Consider the following 22762-nt stretch of genomic DNA (forward strand, 5'->3'; position numbering starts at 1 on the left):
TTTATAGTTTTGATTTGTATTTATTTCCAAAGTTAAAGTGTTTTACAGTTTGAAGTTAATACTTCTAGAAAATCATTTAATGCTGTCTGATTAGCCCATTTATTCAGTGAAGCTCCTTGAGCTATTTTAGTGCAAATCAGATAACTAATTTTTCCATCAGTTAAACAAAGTTAGACATTTCTATTAAAATATTTAAATGTTCTCAGCTTCCAGAAAGGCCACATTTAAGTACTGTAAATTTAATGCATTTACATTTCATTCAGTTCTTTAGGCTCAAAAGCATGAGCTTTTTAGGATTAAGCTAAAATCAACCCAAAATGCTTTCTTTACAGAGTATAAATCAGAGTTGAACTTCTTGACATTTCTTTCAAAAGCAAGAGTATGGATGTAACATTTTTACTTGAAAACATAACTGACTTCCCAAATGATTACAGTCAATAACAATAACATAGTTAAATATAACATGACTAGCACAGCATTACTTATAATATGTCATGCTAGGATAATTTAAACATTCACCTATGGCAAGGAGCAATTATACAGCTCTCTTTATTCCACTTTCTGACACAGGAAAGAATACCTTCCCTTGAACACACTTAACTAATTTATTTTACCTGTCAGCACATTGTCTTTGCTCAACAACATTGAATATTGCAAAAGTTCTCAGCCTTGAATATTTTAAGGTCCTGTGATACATACTATAATTTCTTCAACCAATTGGATTATTTTGATGCATCTATATATAAAAAACAAACCAAATAAAAGCCCAAAACAACACATGCTTGTTATTCCACTCCCAGCCACCAGTCACTGCAATGAACATAACAATCCAGTTACAACAATGTTACATTTCTACGGTGGCTGATAGTGGGACTTGTATGCATTATTGTCAGTGATACTGCTGAGGATAAACTAATGTTCGTATTATTCTGGACACACTCCTCCCCTTCCCCCTCAAGTCTGGTAAATGGTTAAATTAATCAGTTATAAGAGCCTGATTTATCAGTTTATTATGGTGTCAGCTAGGAACATTAAAAAAAAAAACTCAATTTAATATCCACACAAAAAAGTAAAGAACCGAAACTCCAAAGCAGTCTACCTGCTTCATGCTTTGTTGACTCATTTCTTGGCTACTTCAAATTTCTTCCACTCTCTACCAACCTGTAATAAAGTAGCAAGAGATAAAACTATTTCAAAAGCTGTTTTGTTCCATTTTCAAGATATTGGAATTCATGTGTAAATTAAAAATGTATGCTACCCCAGAAGGAAGCATATAGCTATCATCCTCCAACTTGTCCTTCTGCTACTTCAGGATTCTGCAGATTAGAATGTATATAAAATTATGAAAGTGTTTGACACTGACTCAGATCAATGAGAGATGTGTGTGTCCATCTTCCACCTAAGTCCAAAACTTCCACTTCTCTGCCACTGATTCTGAAAGTGCCTAAAGTTTCAACATTAAAAGTTCCCCAACACAAAGTTTTGCTTCTGCATATGCCCCAATACACCTCTGTACTGAGCGCTGAGTAACAAAACATCTATTCCATGCCTAAATCCTGTACAGATCCAAACAGTAGGCATTCTTTTGCCTATTTTCACTTGAAGGGTGCAATCCGGTAGGACCCTTGAAAGCACACTTATCAGACTGAACTCTGCACAAAAACAAAGGCTGCAGCAGCTGCTAGCAGATCCATATTATGTAAAACTTCAGTGTTTGAAGGATGTGTCCAGTGTGGGGGAGATCCAAGACCTATTCCCTGTTCTGCCTGAAGAGATTCAAATACAACACATTTACCACCTCCAAGGAGGGTGACACAATCATCACATTATGAAGCGGGGGGCTCACCACCTGTCTGGCTGAAGCTATTCTACTTTGCAAGAAAAATATATATAAGGATTCAGGATCCACAGAAAATAGCGAGCATGACTCTCCATCTATACAGTCACATAGTCCTTTGGGAACTATGCTTCTGATCCAAGTACTGTTCCAACTCTCTGAACCAATGAATCATGAATGATTGAATGATTGTATATACTATGGACTAAACTCAACAGAAGAGGTGAAAAACAGCCCTATCCCAGAACACCCTGTAGCCTAGTGAGTAGGAGATGAGGATTCAAATCCCCAAAGATAGAGGCAGCAATTGAACCTAGGTCTCCCATATCCTGGGTGCTCTTGACAATGAGCTACCGTACACCACTGAAAGGTGTGTGTCTGGTGGGGGGGAGGCAGGAGGCAGTAAAGAGGAAGCATATAAAATCCACTCTTGAAAAAGGCCCTAAGTATCAACCTTCAGGACAGGGTTCCAGGCTGTGAATCCCAAGTGGAGATTAGTACTGAGTAAATGCTAATCCTCAAAGGGAACTTATAAAACACCTTTCATAGACAAGCCTATGAACTTCACTTCATAAATCTACTGGATACAAAAAATCATGGACTCAGTATAGATATTGGATTCACCAGGTACCTGTGAGACCAGACCTCTTACATTTCTCTTCCCCCTCCTTTCCTCCCCTACCCTTCCCTATTTTTTTGCCCTTTGTCTTCCAAATTTCCAGCTATTTCCTTTTTCACAGACAGCCTCTTTTCTACGTTGTATTACTACCACTGTAGTGTCTCCCTTACTCACCCTTAGCCTTTTTTCCCCTCCTTCCCCCCACTTCCGTTTTACCTTTTGTTTTCCTAATTTCTACCTGTTTACATTCTCACCAACATCCTGTCACAGTTTCAGCTTCTCTCATTTCTTGGAGTCAAAGACTCCCTATACCTGAAGAAAGGTGATTTTGCACCTGAAAGCTTGCTAAGAACTTTTTTCCAACTACTCGGTTGATCTAATAAAAGCTATCACATCTACTCAAAGAACCTTGCCTGTCTAGTACTGAGTAATGCACTTGAGTGCTGCTCACAACTCCTAGGACTTAAAACAAGCTCCTGTTATCAGCTCTTCCTTACTAGCTCAGGCAGCTCTCAGCTCAGCATGCTGTTTTCAGATAGGAGATCCCTCTCAGGTGGGATCTCCTATCTCCATGTATTATACCAGGAGGCCTAAATCAGAGTCGTAGGTACTTCTATGGGGACCAGACACCATAAAGTTAGTTTTATGCAGCTCAAGTATTTTTTGGACCTGGGCCTTCATCCCTTATAGTCTAAAGGAAAAAAAAATAAAGATTTGGGTGCAAAAAGCACTTTGGCAGACAACACAGTGTCAAGGAACTTGTACGCTACATGATCCAATTAAAGATAATGGACCTTACAGAATCCCAAGGAATGCAACATACAGAACCTTGTATCTCAAGAAATTATAAAGAAAATTTATTTCAGGCACTACACTTCGAAAAAGATTATTCACCAGTAAGAGTAAAGAAAGTATCTTCTACTCAAAATGCTTCTTCTATCATTTTATTATCTTGTAGACAGGGTCTCCAACTTGAATTGTTCCAGTTTTATCAACACCAAAATACCAGCCAAAGAGAGGACTGGATTTGTATAAGTATTGTTCAGATAGATCACACAGACGGTAACTGCAGAGAAAAGAAGAATGTTATCAGCTGTGATAAATTAAAGCATAGTTTCAAGAAGTGAAGTTTCCATCTTATAGTGTTGCATGAAATACAGCAGTTAAACATATATAGGTACTCAGATTCCGTGTATGTTTCAAATTATGAAATAAGGTTCCTTTCAGAAGTGCCCTATACAATGTAATGTTTAATGTTCTTGTTTTGACACAGCTTTACTAGCATAAAGTAAGTCTAAGTTAGAAATCATCATTTCTGATACTGTCTAATCTCAACTCTCAGCACATTGTACCATTTACCAGAATACTCATGTAGAAAGAGTCAAACTCCAAAGAAAAACATAGTATGAAAATAGTCTAACCAGCACACACAAACAACCCTATAATAAGGGCAGTGAAAGAAAATAAAAGGTATAGAAACATTTGAGGCCCATAATTTCAAACGATTACAAAGAGTAAAGATTTTAGTTTAAGATTTTTTTTTTTTAAATATTAAAGTACAGCATCTGGCAACAGTAGACCACTGAGTAAAAAGTTATGTAAATTACAATGTAGGGTGAATACTGAAGTGAGCGAGTTCAGTGAGATTCCTGGTGTGCCTAAAGTATCTCTCTTACATAACTATTTGCAAGATCTGTTCAAGTACCAATACACTTTCAATGTGTCTGAATGGATGAAGGAAGCTTATTTAGTTTTACAGACAGATCCATTTAAATCCTCTGTCCAGCACACTGACATAGGAAAGAAAGTTACTAAGGACCAAATCCAGTACATATTCTTCACACATGCTTAACTGAACTATTATGAAGTAAATTATTTATGGCAGTAACTTTAGACATACACATAGGCAATTACAAGACTGAGGCCTGATGGTATACCAATTTACATCAAGAAAGCATTATTTTATAGGGCCATGTTTACAGAACACTTGATCTCCCATTTTGGTCACCTTCATAGACAAGAGTTAACCTGGTGTTAATGAAACAATTAATGGAATGGAAAAGCTTGCATACAAAAGGAAAGGTATTTATACCTGAAAGCTTGCTAAGAATTTTTCCAACTATTTGAGTTGGTCTAATAAATAATCTAATAAAAGATATCAGATTTACCCAAAGAACCTTGGCTGATTATATTCAGACACACATGTAACATATATGCATTATACATGAAAAACCCCTAAGCATCTAAGCACACACCATATATAGATAGATTGCAAAACCTTACTTCTGCCCCTTGTCTGTATGTATTATACAAATACATATATGTATGTATTTACATATATATCTCAAAAAGGACCTCAGTCTCATCCAATACATGCTAGGGATCTACTCTGTGGGCAGAAGTTGGAAAGTGGATAGTGAATAAAACAGGAAATTTGCAGGGGAAGTGAGGATAGTCTCATTGTTAAGGTGGTTGAATATTCGCTTAGCAGACTGGGTTTTACCCCTGCCACTGAATTACTATATTTCTAATTTCTAGATAGAAACCAGGGCAGGGTGGCACTTGTTCAGAGAGGCATAAGCATTCATAGGCTGCAGCCTTCTTCCTTAAATGCTATGAATGGACTTTCAGAGAGGAAGAGGAAAGGAGCAAACAGAAAGGAATAAAGTAATTTAAATTTAAATGGAAGGAAAAGGGAAAGGAAAGGAGGAGGTACTGCTGAGAAGCAAAAGTAAGTTAAAGAAATCAAAGGGGAGGACTTATATAGGTAGCCTAGTTAATGGGATAAGAATCTGTAGTCTTGGTTTATTTTAAACCATGCTTAACACAGTCCAGTCTGCGGATGATTTCTTGTTCTGCAATTTTACCTTCAAGTTGGCTTTTAAAGTTTTGTTGTTTAAGAACAGCTGAGGTCAGTGATGGAACGTCCAGAGAGACTGAAGTGTTCTGCCATGGGCTTTTGTGTGACTGACTGCTTGATCTGTGTTGATGAGCAGGCACTGTTGGCATGTAGGTACATTGCAAGGCCTAGTGCCATGGTGAGAATAGGAATTAAGTAGTCTGTTGCTGGAATGATGCTGATTGAGGCGCTACCTGTAAGCCAGGACAGACTTGCACCCCAAGGCTACCTTGAGATAGTTATTTCTTTCCAAGAGGGAGGGGTTTAAGGTCGTTAATGATGTGTCCAAGGTGTTCAAGCTGGGGACTGTAGGTGACAACAAGGATTCTGTTGTCTTTGTTACAGGGTTGGTATCGTAGCTGGTTGAAGCAGGGTCTGAGTCTGGCTGTATTGATTTGAGTGGCTATAGTTTTGGGATTGCATTGTAAGTATAAGAATCCCTGCTCCAGCTCCTTATGGTGCACATCCCACCTGGGCAGATCAGAGCAGATACATGTGAAATGTAGAACTTTGTTGTGTAAATGATGAATCTAGTGGTGTGCTTAGGATGAAAGCTAGTGGCATGGATGTAGCTGTATCAGTCAGTTAATTTCTGATACAATGTGGTGGTGATGTGACTATTGTAAAGTTTCATAGTGACATCCAAGAAATGAAGATTCTGAGTTGAGTAGTCAAAAGTAAGTTTGATAGATAAGTGGAAGTTGTTAAAACCCTGGTGAAATTTATCTAGAGATTCCTTCCCATGACATGATGAAGATGTCATTGATGTACCTTAAGGATACTAGGCAGATAAGAGGGCACCCAACAGATTTCAAGGTTTGTCCTAAATATATTGGCATACTAGGGGGGCCATGCATGTGCTCATGGCAGGGTTGTTCATTTGTAGGTACATGGAGTCTCCAAGTCTGAAATAGCTGTGTGCATGGAAAAAATGGGAGAGTGCAACGGAAACAAAAGCAGTGCCATTGTCTGGATCAACGCAGCCTAGTTTATTTAGGAAGTTTGCTGGCAGCTCCAGAGGCACATGGGAGTAGGATAGAGTAAATGGAGCCAGAAACTCCCTTTGTGATGATGCCAACACCAGAGACAATGGGCCATCTTGGGTTGTCACATTGGTAGATCTTGAATAACAAGTAAAAAGGTGCCTGGTCTGGGTTCCTGAGAGCCCAGGAAAAAAGATCCTTTTCTGTGTTTCTGGAGGTAGCATCTTTAAGAGCTTGCATAGTTCCCTCTGGTATTGTTCTGTAAAACTCAGGGTTGGAATGTTCTCTCTCAGTTTCCTGTGTGTGTGCTGTTTTGTCCATAGTATCAGCCAGCTTATATGTTACAACTTCAGGGTGGGCACAAACATGGAAACAACTTATGTACAGGTCAGAGTGAGGCTAGAACCCTCAGATGGAGATGTCCTTCATCCTGTGCTGCACAGAGGGCAAGTCTGTGGTAACTTGGTCATTGTGTAGTTCTGGGTCACAGAAGTATTCCTTTAAAGGCAGTAGAAAAAAGCCTTGAGATCCCCATACAGCTATACCTTCTTGAATTGTGTAGCAGGGAAGAAGGAATGACCACAAGACCGTGCGGACATTCAACAGGGCTAAGAGTTTTGTTGGACAGGTTGATGACATTGCTGCGGATTGCTGTTGGAGCATTTAAGTTTGGAAAGTTTTGTTTACTTCATCTTCTTTATGAAGGCTTCCAGTCTCAGTCTCCTTTGCCACCTACTCTTATCCCAAGTACTGCCACCCTGCTACTCCCAGCTCCACTTTTTCTCTCTCCCAGCATTACCCTCCATGCCCCAGTTTTTTCCTCCCCCACTCTGAGACATACTCAGCATCGAAAAATTCAGCCCATACCATTCAAATTTAGCAAAGCTATAAGCAACTTCAAATGGGCTTTTAAAACAGGAAATGTTTGAGAATCTTAATAACAGGTGATGCGACCAGTCTGACCCATATTATTCATGCTCTTGGGTTGGGGAAGGGGAGAGGGAGAGAAAGTGTGTAAGAGGGGGAAGATGGAACCAGGCAGTAGTATAACTGAGTGGAAGGTGACCAGGGCATCAGCTCCAAGTACTGCCTATGTGTGGGGGCATGAAAGCAGGTGTAGTTGCTGCTGCTCCAGCAGCAACTGGCCATACTACCAGCTTTGCCCCATGTATCGTAGCTGCCCCACATGTGGAACTGCCCTGTTATGCCTCTGCATCAAGTCCTCTTTTCAATACAGTGCACCTGTGCAGGACAAGATAGGACTGAGCCAAATGTAGACACCTTTAGGAGTGCACAGTGACATGCAGCATGTATTTCAAAATGGATTTTTTTTAAACTTTGCTGGCTAACTGGCAATCATCCATATCTGCCTTGCTAACAGAAGCAAAAGATGAGAAGCACTAACATATTTTTATTACCTTTTCAGTGTTTCCAGCGGTTCCTTCCTGTCCATGATCCCAGTTTCTGGATCAATAGTTGTTAAAATACACCTGAAGAGACACACAATGTTAGACCACAGAAGTTTTTTTTAACCTTTTTTTCTTCCAGTATCTTTCTCAACGTTTACCTGGGGCAACCCACCGTCCCTTTCATTTCCACACTACCAATGCAGATTTCATCCCAGGAATCCTAAGGGAAACAAACATTGATTCAATATGTACCAGACATACTGGCACTTAACCATTTTCCAGGACTTGATTCTAAGCATAGTTATTACTATAAAAAATAAGCACTATTTTACAGCATCATATTTTCTTATACTCCCTAAATAATAGTGTCACAAATAGGCTATTTTTTTATTAAAATATGTTATCAATGCATTTATCCTCCACAAAGCATTTCTATTATATAATATATTGATCTTCTATCTATTAAGACAAAACAATTAAAGCAGATTTACATCAGTTAGCAGGTCAGTTGGGTCCCTAGAAGAGGTTACACTTAAGGCATGATTAACCATTTAATCAAGTCTTAAATAGTAACTCAGCTAAATGTTCATGCAAGTAATGGCACGATAATATGAGAAATAAGCCACAAAACTATTCCAAAAACTGTGTAATAATGTTGTGGTTGGTTTCCACTGCACCTTAAATTGATTGTGGGGCAAGGTCCCTGCCATGCAGCCTGATGCCAGTTGCATAGTGGGTCTCTGGACCCCAGTGCAGTCCTGAGGTAGGGATCAACAATCAGCTGATAGTTGGTTCCAGGCCCAGGACTACACTGGGGTCTTGAACCAGCTTTGGTGTGGTCCCAAGGCTGAGACCCATAATCAGCTGACTAGCAGTCCCAACCCTGGGATCACAATGGTTCACCAGGCACCTAGTTTTCTACTGCCTGGAATTATGATCCTGGGCACTCCTGAACTGGCAAGTAATAATAGCATGATTGTTCTCAGAATAGTTCTAACTAGTCCCTGATTTGCACATATAAAATAGTATTGGGACTCAATCCTGTACACTTATCCATAATAGTGTAAGCCATACACAGTGGTAAAGTTAAGTACACATTTAAGGGGTTGCTAAATTTGGGCCCTATTTTTACTAGTCTACATTAAATACAAAAATATTAAATTCATTCCAAGACAAAAAATTCCAAAATGTAAGATCCCTTAATAACACTTCTGGGTGTATATATGTTCTTTTCTGGTAGCACAAATTCATTTTGAATATAGGTAGACCTGGGTGAATTATTCATTGTGAATAAATTAACTGACAACTCTAACCATGTTTTAAATTATAAATCAATCCAGACCCTTGAAATAGTCTGTTGCACAAACTATTTGGTAAATATTTGAGAATAACAACATTCAATCCATGACATCTTCAGGGAATCAAATTCAAATAAATGTTAACAAGCATGCTTTCTGCATCCTTTAACCAGCTCTATATACAGCAAAGTCCATCACTGGAGTAAAGTTGGAAGGAAGGACCCAGCAGTATTGTACTATTAGGAATACTGACCTCCCCCCGTGCCCCCCCCCCCCCCCAAAAAAAAGAAAACAACAAACAAGCCACCAAACAAACCCACAACCCTTCTGCCCATGTGTGGCTGTTCCAATTTTATATTTGGCAGTTAACCTTGTATACACTCTAGGTTCTTATTTTAAGTCACCATTTTTGTGGAACTACTGTTTTTAATGAAAATAGCCATTCTTTCCTTATTAGTCTAATACCTACCTACTGCAATCCTTCTTTGAATACAAAGGCTCAATCCCAGTAGGAGAATGTTGGGAATTTCAGAAATGATCTAACCCAGTACTGGGAGAGGCCTCTGCGCACATCCTTGATGAAGTGAGCTCCAGCTCACAAAAGCATATGCTGTAAATATGTTTAATTTAGCTAAGTCTATAAAATGCAAATCCATCCTGTCTGTGAACATATGGCAATTTGATTACTGCATAGTATTTACCTCCTCAAAGGCACTACAACCTGTAACAAGAATATTGGGTCTGAAGTTCTGGATTTTAACTTTTTTCTCCAGTCTTGTATTTAGATCTTCCAATGAAGCTTCTGAGATGATCATAACTGGGCTGCAGTCAGGATAGGCAATCTATTATACACAGGAACACAAACAAATCCTAAAGCTGCCATAGGAACATGTTTGTCAAACAGCCAAAGGCTGCAGGATAGGATAGTGAAAAAACAGGTAAGTGTGAACTGGTGGCCAGGGAGTCTTATGCTGTTGTAGCCAAATGCTTCCTCAAGTGTAATAAACTGAAAAGTAATTTCTCCCTTTCCAGTAGAGTAAACCATTGTAAACTATACTTGGTCAAACTTTAATACTAACGTTCAATTTATGAAGGATGAATAGATTAACAACAGATGTCAGGTACTGTTATAAGATCAACAAGGTATTGTATTACAAATACTTCTAAGCATATCAGCAGAAGGTATTATAATTCCCTGGCCTTTTAGACTCTGTAACAGCAAGTTAATGATTAACAACATTGATTAAACATTTATTAATCTTTTTATACATGACTTCTAAATAGCGCTTTCATGTGAACTGATCTAGAATTTAAAAACTTTGTTCAAAACCTTTCCAGTTTTCTTTCTGCCAGTCAGAAGTTTCTTTTGGCCTTTATAGAGCTTAGCTTTTCTTTCCATGCCCTTTGATCAGCATGAGCCTGTTGGCATGTCTGAACCTCTGCTATGGGATATTATTGCTTGTCTTTCCTTGAAATATCAAAAATGGGCCATTCTCTTTAGGTCTAGTAAGACTGAGATAAGGAACTACTAAATTACATTATTACTTTCCTATTTCAATCTACATAAATGGTATTTCTCCGTAGAGTAGATGCAATCTATCACGGGACCTGCAAAGATATTTACTCATATAACATCAACATTAAATTATTTCCCATTCTCCTTGATCCACAAAAATGCAAGCATCTTCCTGCCCCAGCACAGCCCACTGTGCCCTATTGAGAACTCCCACCTGGCAGAAAAGAATTACTGTCTCTATGCTGCCTCCCTTGTTAGCTTTGCTGACAGCAAGTTAAGTGGAGGCTAGGAGAAGCAGACAGGATAGTAGGACACTGGATTCTAACAACTGAAAGGTGCCCAGTGAGAGCACTGCTTTAGCACAACATATAGTTTCCCTGCTCACACGCATTTCCCTGTTGCATAGGTGAAGAAGAGCTGCCATCGTTTCCCCAGAAGCTTTAATCGACTGTTACAGAGCTGAATCTAGCCTACTTTCTTGAAACAAAAGAAGAGAAAAGATAGGGGTATACATCACGGGGCAGGAGAGGGAGATGAAGAGGAGGGGGTTTCAGCATACACTACTGGGCAACTTGCCTTCACAAACCCCATCCTCTCATTCAGTGAAGCACAGGGAGCCACTTAGTCTTGTGTTGTACTGATTCCTCACAGAATCTCTAGTTCTCCATGTACAATAACTTTAAAAGGATTTAAAGCAAGATTTAAGCATGTAAATAATCCCAGCAATGTCAAGGAGACTACTTGTATGCTTGAAGCTAAATATGTGGTTACCACATTGCTGGATGGGAAGTTTAGGCAGAGGAAGATGCATACAGGATTTTTTGTATAAAAAGAAATAAAATAGATCCTTTGCTTTCCTTATCTGTAGGTCGGAAACAAGGCATGGTATCTTTTGAATTTCTGGGCATCATAGAGGGCTCAAAGTGCACTAGTCGATATGGCTCTGTAGTCAAGAATGTGGTGATCCATTCAGCTGCCTCATCTCCACAGTCTCTGCCTTGGACATCAAATCCAAAGATCCTAAAAGGTTACAAAAGAAATCAGAGATTTAGTCTGAATGCTGAGAATTCTCATATACTTATTTTCATCTCTACACTTAAAAGTTAAACATCCCACTATACAAATGAAAAAAAAATGTAGTAAATGGGCTTTCTGAGGGACAATAAGCTGGAAAATTTAGATTTTGACTTAAACTCAGGAACCACCAAAACTCCCTACAGGCCTACTTAAAAAATCACTCCCTCTCCCCACCCCACAAGAGCCTACAATCAAGCACATGCAATACTACTTCCTTGCAGTCAGGTAACTAGAATACTAGAAAGTCTTTTGTATTACTGAATATAGTAATATATTGTCTCTCCTCTTACAGACTGAACAAGATTGGTACGCAGACAAAGTTAACCGGCACAAAAGGTACTGTAACAAATGGGTACTGTGTTTCTCGTTGGTTATAAAAAGAAAAAAAAGTATTTTACATGAATGTCAACAATACAAAGAGAAAAATCTCTATCCAAAACAACACCAATTTAGATTAAATTAAATTAAACAAGGGAATGACAACTTCAAACATAACAGCTAAAGTTAACATTTGTTAATCCCAACCCTTGTCATTAAAGGAGTTTTGCCTCAATTTTTAGAGGTAAGATTCAAACCAAAACTGAGAGATTGTCACCCAAAGACCTTGTCAGCTGAACTTATGATATCAAATAATATGTAAGACACAGAAAATTTAATTTGTTGTTTCATGTCAGTGAGTGGGGTAAGGCTGTAACATGGTTTACTTTTAAAGAAGCTATTTATATCCTCTTTGAATTCTACATGCTCAGTCAAATCAGCTAAAAAACAGGTTTGCCAGTTCAAGAATAATACTAAAGTTTATGAAGGATCTCAAGGTATGCAAGGCTTCATCACATAAACTGTCCCCAAAAGTGAGCTGTTCTAGAAAACTAACATTTCCCCCAACATGAAAATACAAAAAACAAAAAATAAGGGATATTTGAAAATTCTCTCACAGAGTTCCCAATGAGTTCTAATGTCTGGTTCCATACATTATGGAATGAGATACTCTTTCTATAGAGAGGTGAGGATTTAATATGGAAACTAACTCTACAAGGTAGGAAATGCTAACAGCAGACCATGTTTCCAGCCATATGGCAATACATTTCAATGACAGTCATTACTGGTGGTGTTATCTTTAAAATGGTCATTTAGATCTAAAAGGAAGATAAAGTTCATTAAAGGCACAAGAAATTCTCAGACAACAGCATTAAGCATAGTGGATAAATAAACAGAAGTTTCAGAATATTTCAACCTTTTCTACCATCATTTTCATATTCAACTTATTTCTACTCAGACTGCTAGCTATATGTATGCTCCTGAGAAAGCTTTATTTGTTTGTTTATATATATATATATATATATATATATGAAAACAGGGCCAGAGGACTCCCATGCTGCTTTTAAGGCTGGCAAGTCATTGTGTAGAAAATATGTGTGTACATACACATATATACACACACACTTACTACAAGATGACTTGCCAGCCTTAAAAGCAGTACAAGAGCCCACTGGCCAAGTTTTTCTAAGTTAACAAGTTATTTCAGGTAAAACAATTGAAATGCATCAAAACAGCCTCCACTATTTAACTGCTACATTCATCCCCCTCACCGGGCCTGCCTCTCACCCACTGACTCCTCAATTCACATCTTCACTGACTGCCTATCTTACTTGCAGACCAGACCAGCCTCTGGCTGCTTTACTTTTCATTCCATCCAGGAAGAGCACACACCAACTGCAGAAACTTCCTCAGCCTGACGAAAGATTTTTAAACCTGAAAGCTTGCTAAACATATTTTTCCAACTATTTAAATTGGTCTAATAAAAGATATCAGATTCACCCAAAGAACCTTGTTTGCCTCAAAACAGCCTGACATTCTGAAAGTGCTGAGCACGTTGTGGCAGAAATGCCACCGTCGGTGCCCCTCTCCAGAGACCTGTCTCCAACAGCCTGAGAGGCTGCTGTTGAATCCCTCAGGGTGGGGATCTCCCACCTGGTCTGCATGACAAAAGCCTGGCGCCTGGGAGGCAGATGCTCTGGTCACCTGGGGGGGCGGGGGGGAAGGCCCGGCCCTGTGCACGGGCCCAGGTAGCCAGGGATGCTTGGGAGATTGGTCAGTTTGTAGCCAGTATTGGCAGCTTTGAATGGACCGGGCTGCTGAGGTCAGAGAGGTTATTTAAGGGCCCGGTCCAAGAAGGCAGCCATTAGCCATGCGGTCATCCAGGTGAATCTGAACCTGGCTCTCTCCTCATCACCGCATGCTCCAAGAGTGCCCTGCCTCCAGAGGAAACAACAACCACCTCTGGACGATGCGAGTGAGTAAGCTACTCGAGATCCGATTCGATGTTTAGCTTCAGTAACTCAGATGCGTGTTTAAACGGCTACCTCAGCCACCCTGGTTTGCTCTATGGGATTCCTTTGATATTCCTGTAAGATTTCTATGATACTGCTCTACCTTTTACCCTGTTTCCGCCCTACCCCCTGTAATCAATAAAGTTCTCCTTTGTGACTGGTGTGGGAGACTTATTGAGGGGTGGGTCGAAATTATGCCGAGGAGGCCCCTTAGGTCGGTGGACTAAGGGAGGCTTCCTAATAAGCCCCTGACTTGGGGAAGTGCCCCAAGTGCTTGTATTGGGTCTAGTACCCATTGGACAATCAGACCTGTGTTTTCCAAGGTGCGCAGAGCCAGAAGTGAGTCCAGAGCCTTGGATGGTGGCAGCGGGAACCCCAGGCTAGCGGGTGTGCTCCAGGGAAGGGGTCGGCCGGACGGGAGGCACCCCAGGGAGGCACTCGGAGCCTGGAAGGTGGTCGGGCGCAGGGAGGTGGGCGGCTCAACGCAGGAGTGCCCCCTACTGGCCCGCCACACATGGTGGGAGCGGTGGGATCCGAATAACCTGCTGTATAGGAGGCATAATTTGGGGAAAGGAATAGAGTCACTGAAATCTCCTGAGCAAACAATTTCTAATTTGGCATCGGGTTGACTGGATAGGGTAGAGAGTCAGGATGGCAGACAAGTATGTCCGGATGACTGTAGCCGAACTGAAAGAACTGGCGAAAGAGAGAGGCCTTCACGCGACGGGAAGGCTAAAGAAGGATGAGCTGGTTAAACTCTTGTGCACCGGTGAGTCAGAACAAGTGTCAGGTTCATGCTCGGCAAGTCCTGAGCCTGACCCAGGAACACCCTCCCGCTCGTCCAGCCCGGAGGCCGCCAGGAGATCACCCTCCGAGAGGGAGCGGCAGAGACTCCATGAGATACAGCTGAAAAGGATGGAGTGGGAAGACAAGAAGGAACAACGACGGCTGGAGGAGAAACAGCTGGAAGTGAAAAGGCTGGAGCTCGAGGCCCAGCACGAGAAGGAGCAGCTGGCAGCTCACCGTGAAAGGGAACAACGGGAAGAAAAGAAGGAACAACGACGGCTGGAGGAGAAAAGGCTGGACCTGGAAGCCCAGCACGAGAGGGAACAACTGGCGGCCCAGATGGAGGAAAAGAGGATGCAGATGGAGCTCGAGCAGAAAAACCTCGACGCTCAGCTCCAGTTGCAGACCAACGGGGGAAACGCGAATCCTCCGCAAGCGTCCGGGGGACACCCCAAACTGGACGTCTCCGCCTTCGCTCGCTACCGAGAGGGAGACGATCCTGCGGTGTTCCTAAGCAACTTCGAAAAACAAGCCCAGCGTTGTAAGGTGCCGGAGGAAAAGATCATGATGTACTTGTCTGCGCTGGTAGAGGGTGACATGGCGGTAGTCCTGAACAGCCTGCCCTCAGACGCAGCTGATGACTATAATGCCTTCAAAGCGGCAGTGTCTAAAAGGTTCCAGTTAGGACCAGAGTATTTTCAGAAGAAATTCTGGAATACGCGCCCACAACCTGGGAAGTCATTGACTGATTATGGGGCCCTGTTGGACGACACCTACATTAAATGGTTAACCGAAGCCAAGGTTGACACTTTAGATAAGGCACGCTATCTCCTGGTGCTGGAACAATTCTATTTTTGGTGTCCGAGAGAGATTAAGACCCTGGTCAGGGACCCCAAAAATGTTTACGAGGCCGCTGAAATTGCAGACCGACTGTTGCTAAACCGTGAGAGGCCTCCCTACTCTGGGAAGGAGCAAAAAGGGTTCCAAAGAGGGGGGAAGGGAGGCCCAGGTCAAAAAGGGGAAAGAGGGCCACCTCCTGCAGAGCGCAAGGCGGCCCCAGATTCGGGCAGACCACCCAATTCGGAAAAGAGGGGGTGCTATAACTGCGGGGAGCAGGGCCACAACTGCCCAAAGCTAAGCACTAGACCCAAGCCCGTCAGGCGTGCAACAGCCGTGAGCAGTGAGGGGGAGGGCCGGAGCCACTCTGAGGAGAGTGTCTGTTGCTACAGGATCACAAACTCAGAGGAGGTGATGGCCCCCCAACGGACCATGATCACGGTGAAGGAGAGGACCCTTGTGGGGGAACTGGACACGGGGGCCAGTGTGACACTGATTAATTCCAACCTGGTCTCGCCTGCAGACATAATCCCGGGGAAGACCCTCACTATTCACGGGGTGGGGCCCACACCTGTGACGGTACCGGTAGCCCATGCACCCGTCATGTGGAACGACTGTGCAACGTACCTGGAAATGGGGGTACTAGAAGGGGCTCCGGTCCCCATCCTGGTGGGACGGGATCTTATAGAGCAGGAAGCCCAGCTCCGGAGGTGGGAACAGACCCAAGAGTCAAAGCCCCACACTGTTCATGCGGTGACTCGCCTGCAGAGCAGGAAGTCTAAAGAAGGGGGGTTGGAAAACCCCCAGGAGAAAGCCACACCATTGGCCACAGGGGAAGGGACCCCTGCAGACGGCGATTGCACCCTGGTCCCAGAGGGAACCAGTAACCCCGAGGGTGGGTTAAGTGACAGTCCCGGGGAGGTGTGTATTCCGTCGGTGGCAGAGGGAGGTGACACTAACAGGGAGGAGACCCAGGAAGTCCCTGTGGGTGAGTGTGAACTCCCTGCTGATTGCCTAGCTGGGCAAGAGGAGTTCAAGCGGGAGGTTTGGGAGGACCCCAGCTTGGAGGGACTCCGGCAAATGGCTCAGGAGCAAGAGACTGAGTTCACTCCGGACAAAAGGGAATAGGTGGTCTGGGATAAGGGGCTTCTCTATCAGTTGTGGGTGCCAAAGAACCATGCCGAGACCTGGGAGCCCCAGCGCCAGCTCACAGTACCCTGGAAATACAGACAGCAATTGCTTGCCATGGCTCACGATCTACCGTGTGCTGGTCACAGGGGCAGGGAACGGACACGCCAGCGGTTACAGGTGAACTATTTTGGCCCAGAATTGCCCAGAATGTGATGGACTATGCAAATCTTGTGAGACATGCCAGCGGACGGGCAAAAGCGGGGACAAGAGAAGGGCTCCCCTGCAGCCCCTCCCTATCATCGACCAACCCTTCCACCGGGTGGCAGTGGACATTGTGGGACCGCTGAAGCATAGGACTCGTAGAGGAAGGAAATACATATTGACTCTAGTGGATTACACAACGCGGTACCCGGAGGCAGTTGCCTTGACCTCCATCGAGGCACCCGCGGTTGCTGATGCCCTTATCAAGGTCTTCTGCCAGCTAGGTTTTCCCTCCCAGATCCTGACGGACCGGGGTGAGAACTTCATGGCGGAGATAATGGAGTGCCTGTGGGACTGCTGTGGGGTGCAACACCTTAAGACCACAGCCTACCACCCTCAGACAAATGGGCTGGTGGAAAGGTTCAACGGGACCTTGAAAGGGATGCTCAAGGCCTATGTGGACTCCAACCCCAATGACTGGGATGAGAAACTGCCGCACCTGCTCTTTGCCTACCGGGAGGTGCCCCAGGAGTCCACTGGGTTCTCGCCCTTCGAGCTGATGTTCGGGAGGCGAGTGCGAGGTCCTCTCAATTTGGTGAGAGAGGAGTGGGAAGGGAAGATCGCTTCCACAAAGACCTCCGTGGTGGAGTATGTGCTTGACTTCCATCAGAAACTGACTGACATGATGAAGGTGGCACAGGACTCCCTGGGACAGGCCCAGGAGAAGCAAAGGTCCTGGTATGATGAGAAGGCCCGCTTACGTACCTTTGAGCGGGGTGAGAATGTGATGGTTTTCCTGCCACTAAAAACGGACAAGCTGCAAGCTGCTTGGGAAGGTCCTCATGCTGTCCTGGACAGACTGGATGATGTGATCTATGTAGTGGGTATTAAGGGTAGGAAACCTAAGACAATTCACGTGAACATGCTTAAACCCTACTACGACAGGAAGGAGATGGTATTCTGGGTCCCCTCCATTGAGGGAACTCCGGAGGACCCCGAGGAGCCGGTCATGTATGGAGACTGGGATGGCGAGGCAGGGATCGAGGATCTCCGCCTGCCAGACCATCTGCCCTCCCAGGACAAGGACCAGCTGCTCGCAGCACTCAAGGACTTTGAGACTGTGTTCTCTAATAAACCAGGTAGAACGGACCTGGCGGTACACTCGATAGAGACGGGCAGCCATCGCCCTATATACTCCCGACATTACCCAGTCAATGAGAAGGTGAGGCAAGAAATAAAACGGGAGATCACAGAGATGGAGGAGTTGGGGGTAATCCGGCCTTCAATGAGTCCCTGGGCCAGTCCAGTGGTACTCGTCCGGAAGCAGGATGGGACCATCCGGTTCTGTGTGGACTACCGGAAGCTGAATGCCATTACCACCCCGATGCGTACCCTATGCCCAGGATGGACACATTGCTGGATTGCCTGGGCCCAGCCAAGGTGATCTCAACTCTCGATCTGTCCAAAGGATTTTGGCAGATGGCCCTGGACCCAGATGCCATAGCCAAGTCTGCCTTTACCACACCTACGGGGCTATACGAGTTCAGTTTTACCTTTCAGTTTGTGCAACTCGCCTGCCTCTTTCCAGAGACTGATCAATAATCTGCTGCAAGGATGTGAGCAGTTTGCCATGGCTTACATCGATGACATCGCCATCTTCAGTCAGGATTTCGAGTCGCACCTGACTCACCTGACCACCGTGCTAGGTAAGATCAAGCAAGCTGGTCTCACAGTGAAAGCCAAGAAGTGCCAGTGGGCACTATCAGAGGTGGTGTACTTGGGTCATCGTGTGGGTGGAGGTCATATTGCTCCCTTGTGGGACAAGATCGAGGCCATTAAAGACTGGCCACCTCCACAAACCAAGAAGCAAGTCAGAGCCTTCCTTGGCCTGGCGGGTTACTACCGAAGATTTGTCCCGGGGTTTGGAGCAACTGCAGCCCCGCTGCACGAGCTGACCAAGAAGGGCAGCCCGGACCCGGTGGTCTGGAAGCAGGGGTGCCAGGAAGCTTTTGACACCCTCAAGGCTGCCCTGGTCAAACAACCGATCCTGAAGGCACCGCTCCAGAATAAACCCTTCTACGTGGCAACGGATGCCTCCGACGTAGGACTGGGAGCTGTGCTCTTACAGGAGCACCAGGAGACACGGCACCCCGTGGCGTACCTCAGCCAGAAGCTAATCCCTCGGGAGAAAAACCTGTCCTCCATCGAGAAGGAGTGCTTGGCCATCGTCTGGGCCCTGAACAAGCTGAAGCCCTATTTGTGGGGACAACAGTTCACCGTCCTGTCGGACCATGCCCCACTGCAGTGGTTGCAGACCATGCAAAACACCAATGCCAAGCTGCAACGTTGGTCTTGGTAGCTGCAGGAATTTAATTTTACTGTCCAACACATAAAAGGAAGCCAGAACGTGATAGCGGATGCCTTGTCACGAAAGGACTCTGGGTAGTGGGTCCTTGGGACTCAGGACTAGTGAGGAGATCACTAGTGTAAGACTGCCATCAAGTTTTATGGTTTCTGTATGTTATTGTCTTAACTTGTTTCATGTCCCAGGTTTTTCCCTTTTTCTTCTTCTGGCATCCCGTGGAAACTCCCTGACCCGACACGCCCGGACCCACGGCCCTGAGAGGCCCCGTGTCCGAGCTTGTAAAGGAGGGGGGGGAAGTGTGGCAGAAATGCCACCGTTGGTGCCCCTCTCCAGAGACCTGTCTCCAACAGCCTGAGAGGCTGCTGTTGAATCCCTCAGGGCAGGGATCTCCCACCTGGTCTGCATGACAAAAGCCGGGCACCTGGGAGGCGGATGCTCTGGTCACCTGGGCAGGGGGGAGAAAGGCCCGGCCCTGCACGCGGGCCCAGGTGGCCAGGGATGCTTGGGAGATTGGTCAGTTTGTAGCCAGTATTGGCAGCTTCGATTGGACTGGGCTGCTGAGGTCAGAGAGGTTATTTAAGGGCCCGGTCCAAGAAGAAGGCAGCTATTAGCCATGCGGTCATCCAGGTGAATCTGAACCTGGCTCTCTCCTCGTCACCGCATGCTCCAAGAGTGCCCTGCCTCCAGAGGAAACAACAACCACCTCTGGACGATGCGAGTGAGTAAGCTACTTGAGATCCAATTCAATGTTTAGCTTCAGTAACTCAGATGCGTGTTTAAACGGCTACCTCAGCCACCCTGGTTTGCTCTATGGGATTCCTTTGATATTCCTGTAAGATTTCTATGATACTGCTCTACCTTTTACCCTGTTTCCGCCCTACCCCCTGTAATCAATAAAGTTCTCCTTTGTGACTGGTGTGGGAGACTTATTGAGGGGTGGGTCGAAATTATGCCGAGAAGGCCCCTTAGGTCGGTGGACTAAGGGAGGTTTCCTAATAAGCCCCTGACTTGGGGAAGTGCCCCAAGTGCTTGTATTGGGTCTAGTACCCATTGGACGATCAGGCCTGTGTTTTCCAAGGTGTGCAGAGCCAGAAGTGATCCAGAGCCTTGGATGGTGGCAGCGGGAACCCCAGGCTAGCGGGTGTGTTCAAGGGAAGGGGTCGGCTGGACGGGAGGCACCCCAGGGAGGCACTCAGAGCCTGGAAGGTGGTCGGGCACAGGGAGGTGGGTGGCTCAACGCAGGAACGCCCCCTACTGGCCCGCCACACACGTACCCCCCGTAAATCAAGGTATGCCAAATTAGGCATCCAAAATAACAGTAACCAAAGTTAGTTACTGTTAAAAATTTTATACCCCATGCTGAAATCCATTTTTTACATCCCCAATGGAGAATCTTTTTGCCATAAACATGTTGTACGGTTGTCCTGTGCTGCTACATCTCTACTTAAATTCATACATGGCAAGGGTGTCAAAGATACAGCCCTATCATCCAGCTCACAGAGCTGCCTGCCACATGTAGCACACACAGGCCCTGGCCACTTACACTGCATGCAGCAAGGAACTCGTCTGGCATGGGCCAGAGCGGTCAGGTGAACTGGATCCAGACCAGGAGTAGTGAGCTAAGCTGAGCAGAGCAAGCGCTGTCTGGAGCACCTGGCAGCCACAGTGCCTCCTGCCAGTCAGACTGAAGGCTGCAGCCCTGAAGCATTCCAGGGCTGTGGTGCTCACTCTGACCAATGTGCAAAACAAAGTATTTATCCCTCATCTCATTCTTAGAAATGGCTGACCCATTCACAAAGCTTCAACCTTAGGCAGGTACCTGGTATGGAAATTTTCAGTCTAAGCCATTTACGTGTAGCAAAGTTATAATGGAATGTTATCTATTAGGAGTCAGGAGACCCAAGTTCTCTTCCTAGATGTACCAGTTGCTCACAAATTGACCTCTGGCAAATCAGTCCCTACAGCTCATTTTCTGTGTTTGCAAAATGGGGGGGATGCTTGCTTCTGAAAAGTCCAGAGGTATATAAAAATATATGGTACTACATAATCGCTCATTGTTTAAAACTATAATTTATGGATGTTAATTACTTTTAAATCTTTTTCTAATGTTCTATCAAATTTTGAAAAATCAAATTTCAGAATTTTTTTTTAAGCTAGAACACTTTTGATCAGACTGAATACACACAAATTAACATTTTTTTTAAATAACTATTTTTCTCCATACTTTTATGGTGTGTCATCGCTGCCAATTTGCATTTCTCATGTAAACAAAAAAGCTGATTTACATTAGTCAACAGTAGTTTCCACAGCAACTTATTTATATGCAGAGCTAGCAACCACAGTTCTTTATATACCTGGTGTTTTCTTTAGTCGCTAGAAAAAATGGTAAGCTATTTTGCCAATCAAATAACAAATATTTATCAACATGGCTGGGTAGATTCATAACATTTAGAACTACCAAAAGACATTTGAAGGTGAAAAAAGCATCCTCTTTTCTCCTAGGTACTCACCTTTTTCCAAACGGGATTCATTATAAAGGTAAAATATTTTGTCACACTAATGCTAACTTGCCAGTTGCATGTCTATGATGATGCATATCTTCCTGAAAATCAAGAAGCAGCTATACGCATTACCAAGATTTTCAGAGGCACCAGCCAGGCAAACAAAATGCAGAAAATAACGTAAAGGCACATGGTAGTGCCAGAGTGATGTTGTAGCTGTGACAGTCCAGGAAATATGCAAAGCAAGAACTTCTGTACATGATACCTTTTTTGTGAACCAACTACATAGTTGAGATAGACAAGCTTTTGAATGCAATGTATTTTTCCATGGGTCAGACCTGAAAATCACCTCAGACCTGCATCTCCTTCTGCACTTCAGGTCAGACCTGAAGAAGAATGCACTGCATTTGAACACTTGCCTAACTCTATCCCAATTATGCAGTTAGTCCAATAAAAGGTAGGAGCGTGTGAAGCAGGCTCTATTCGATTCAGATTTGGCCCGAATCAGGGATAGTGATTCAATTCGTTGATTCGGATCACTGTCCCTGATTCGATTCAGCCGAATCTGAAGATCTGATGATAATTCGGAGAATCAGCTATTCGGACATAGACACAGTTTTAAATGTTTTTTCTACATACCTCGAGGTACCAGCGTGGCTTGTGAATGCCATGATGGTGGGGCACATGAAGCGTCCCACAGGAGTGAGGCGGGGGGCCTTCCATGTGCTCGGCAGCAAACCCGGAAGTTCTGCGTCTGCTGGGGAGCGCACTGGGGGGCCTCCCCGCACCTCCCCAGCTTGGCGATCAGTCACAGGGGGACCCCAGGTGCCCCCCACAGACCCAGGAGACACCAGTCACTGAGCTGTAGGGTGCGGGGGGGCCCCCTGTGTGCTCCCTGGCAGACCTGGAATTGGACCAGAAGTGCTTCTGGTCTACTTCTAGGTCTGCTGCAGAGCACACTGGGGAGCCCCCT

The 22762-nt window shown here is 44.4% G+C and overlaps 1 protein-coding gene across 1 annotated transcript in view; it reads right to left on the reverse strand.

Moving 5' to 3' along the window:
- The window catches only part of MTARC2 (mitochondrial amidoxime reducing component 2), a 25982-nt gene continuing 3220 nt past the window's right edge, over window positions 1-22762 (reverse strand). The window contains exons 3-8 of the mRNA XM_059717741.1: window positions 11419-11581; window positions 9747-9887; window positions 7906-7967; window positions 7757-7828; window positions 3351-3522; window positions 1-1161 (exon numbers count right to left, since the gene is read on the reverse strand). Coding sequence (XP_059573724.1) covers window positions 3396-3522; window positions 7757-7828; window positions 7906-7967; window positions 9747-9887; window positions 11419-11581 — 565 coding nt within the window. The 3' untranslated portion in view covers window positions 1-1161; window positions 3351-3395. The remainder of the gene's footprint in view (window positions 1162-3350; window positions 3523-7756; window positions 7829-7905; window positions 7968-9746; window positions 9888-11418; window positions 11582-22762) is intronic.

The sequence above is a fragment of the Alligator mississippiensis genome, chromosome 1 (assembly GCF_030867095.1).
Source record: "Alligator mississippiensis isolate rAllMis1 chromosome 1, rAllMis1, whole genome shotgun sequence".
Classification (NCBI taxonomy): Eukaryota; Metazoa; Chordata; order Crocodylia; family Alligatoridae; genus Alligator; species Alligator mississippiensis.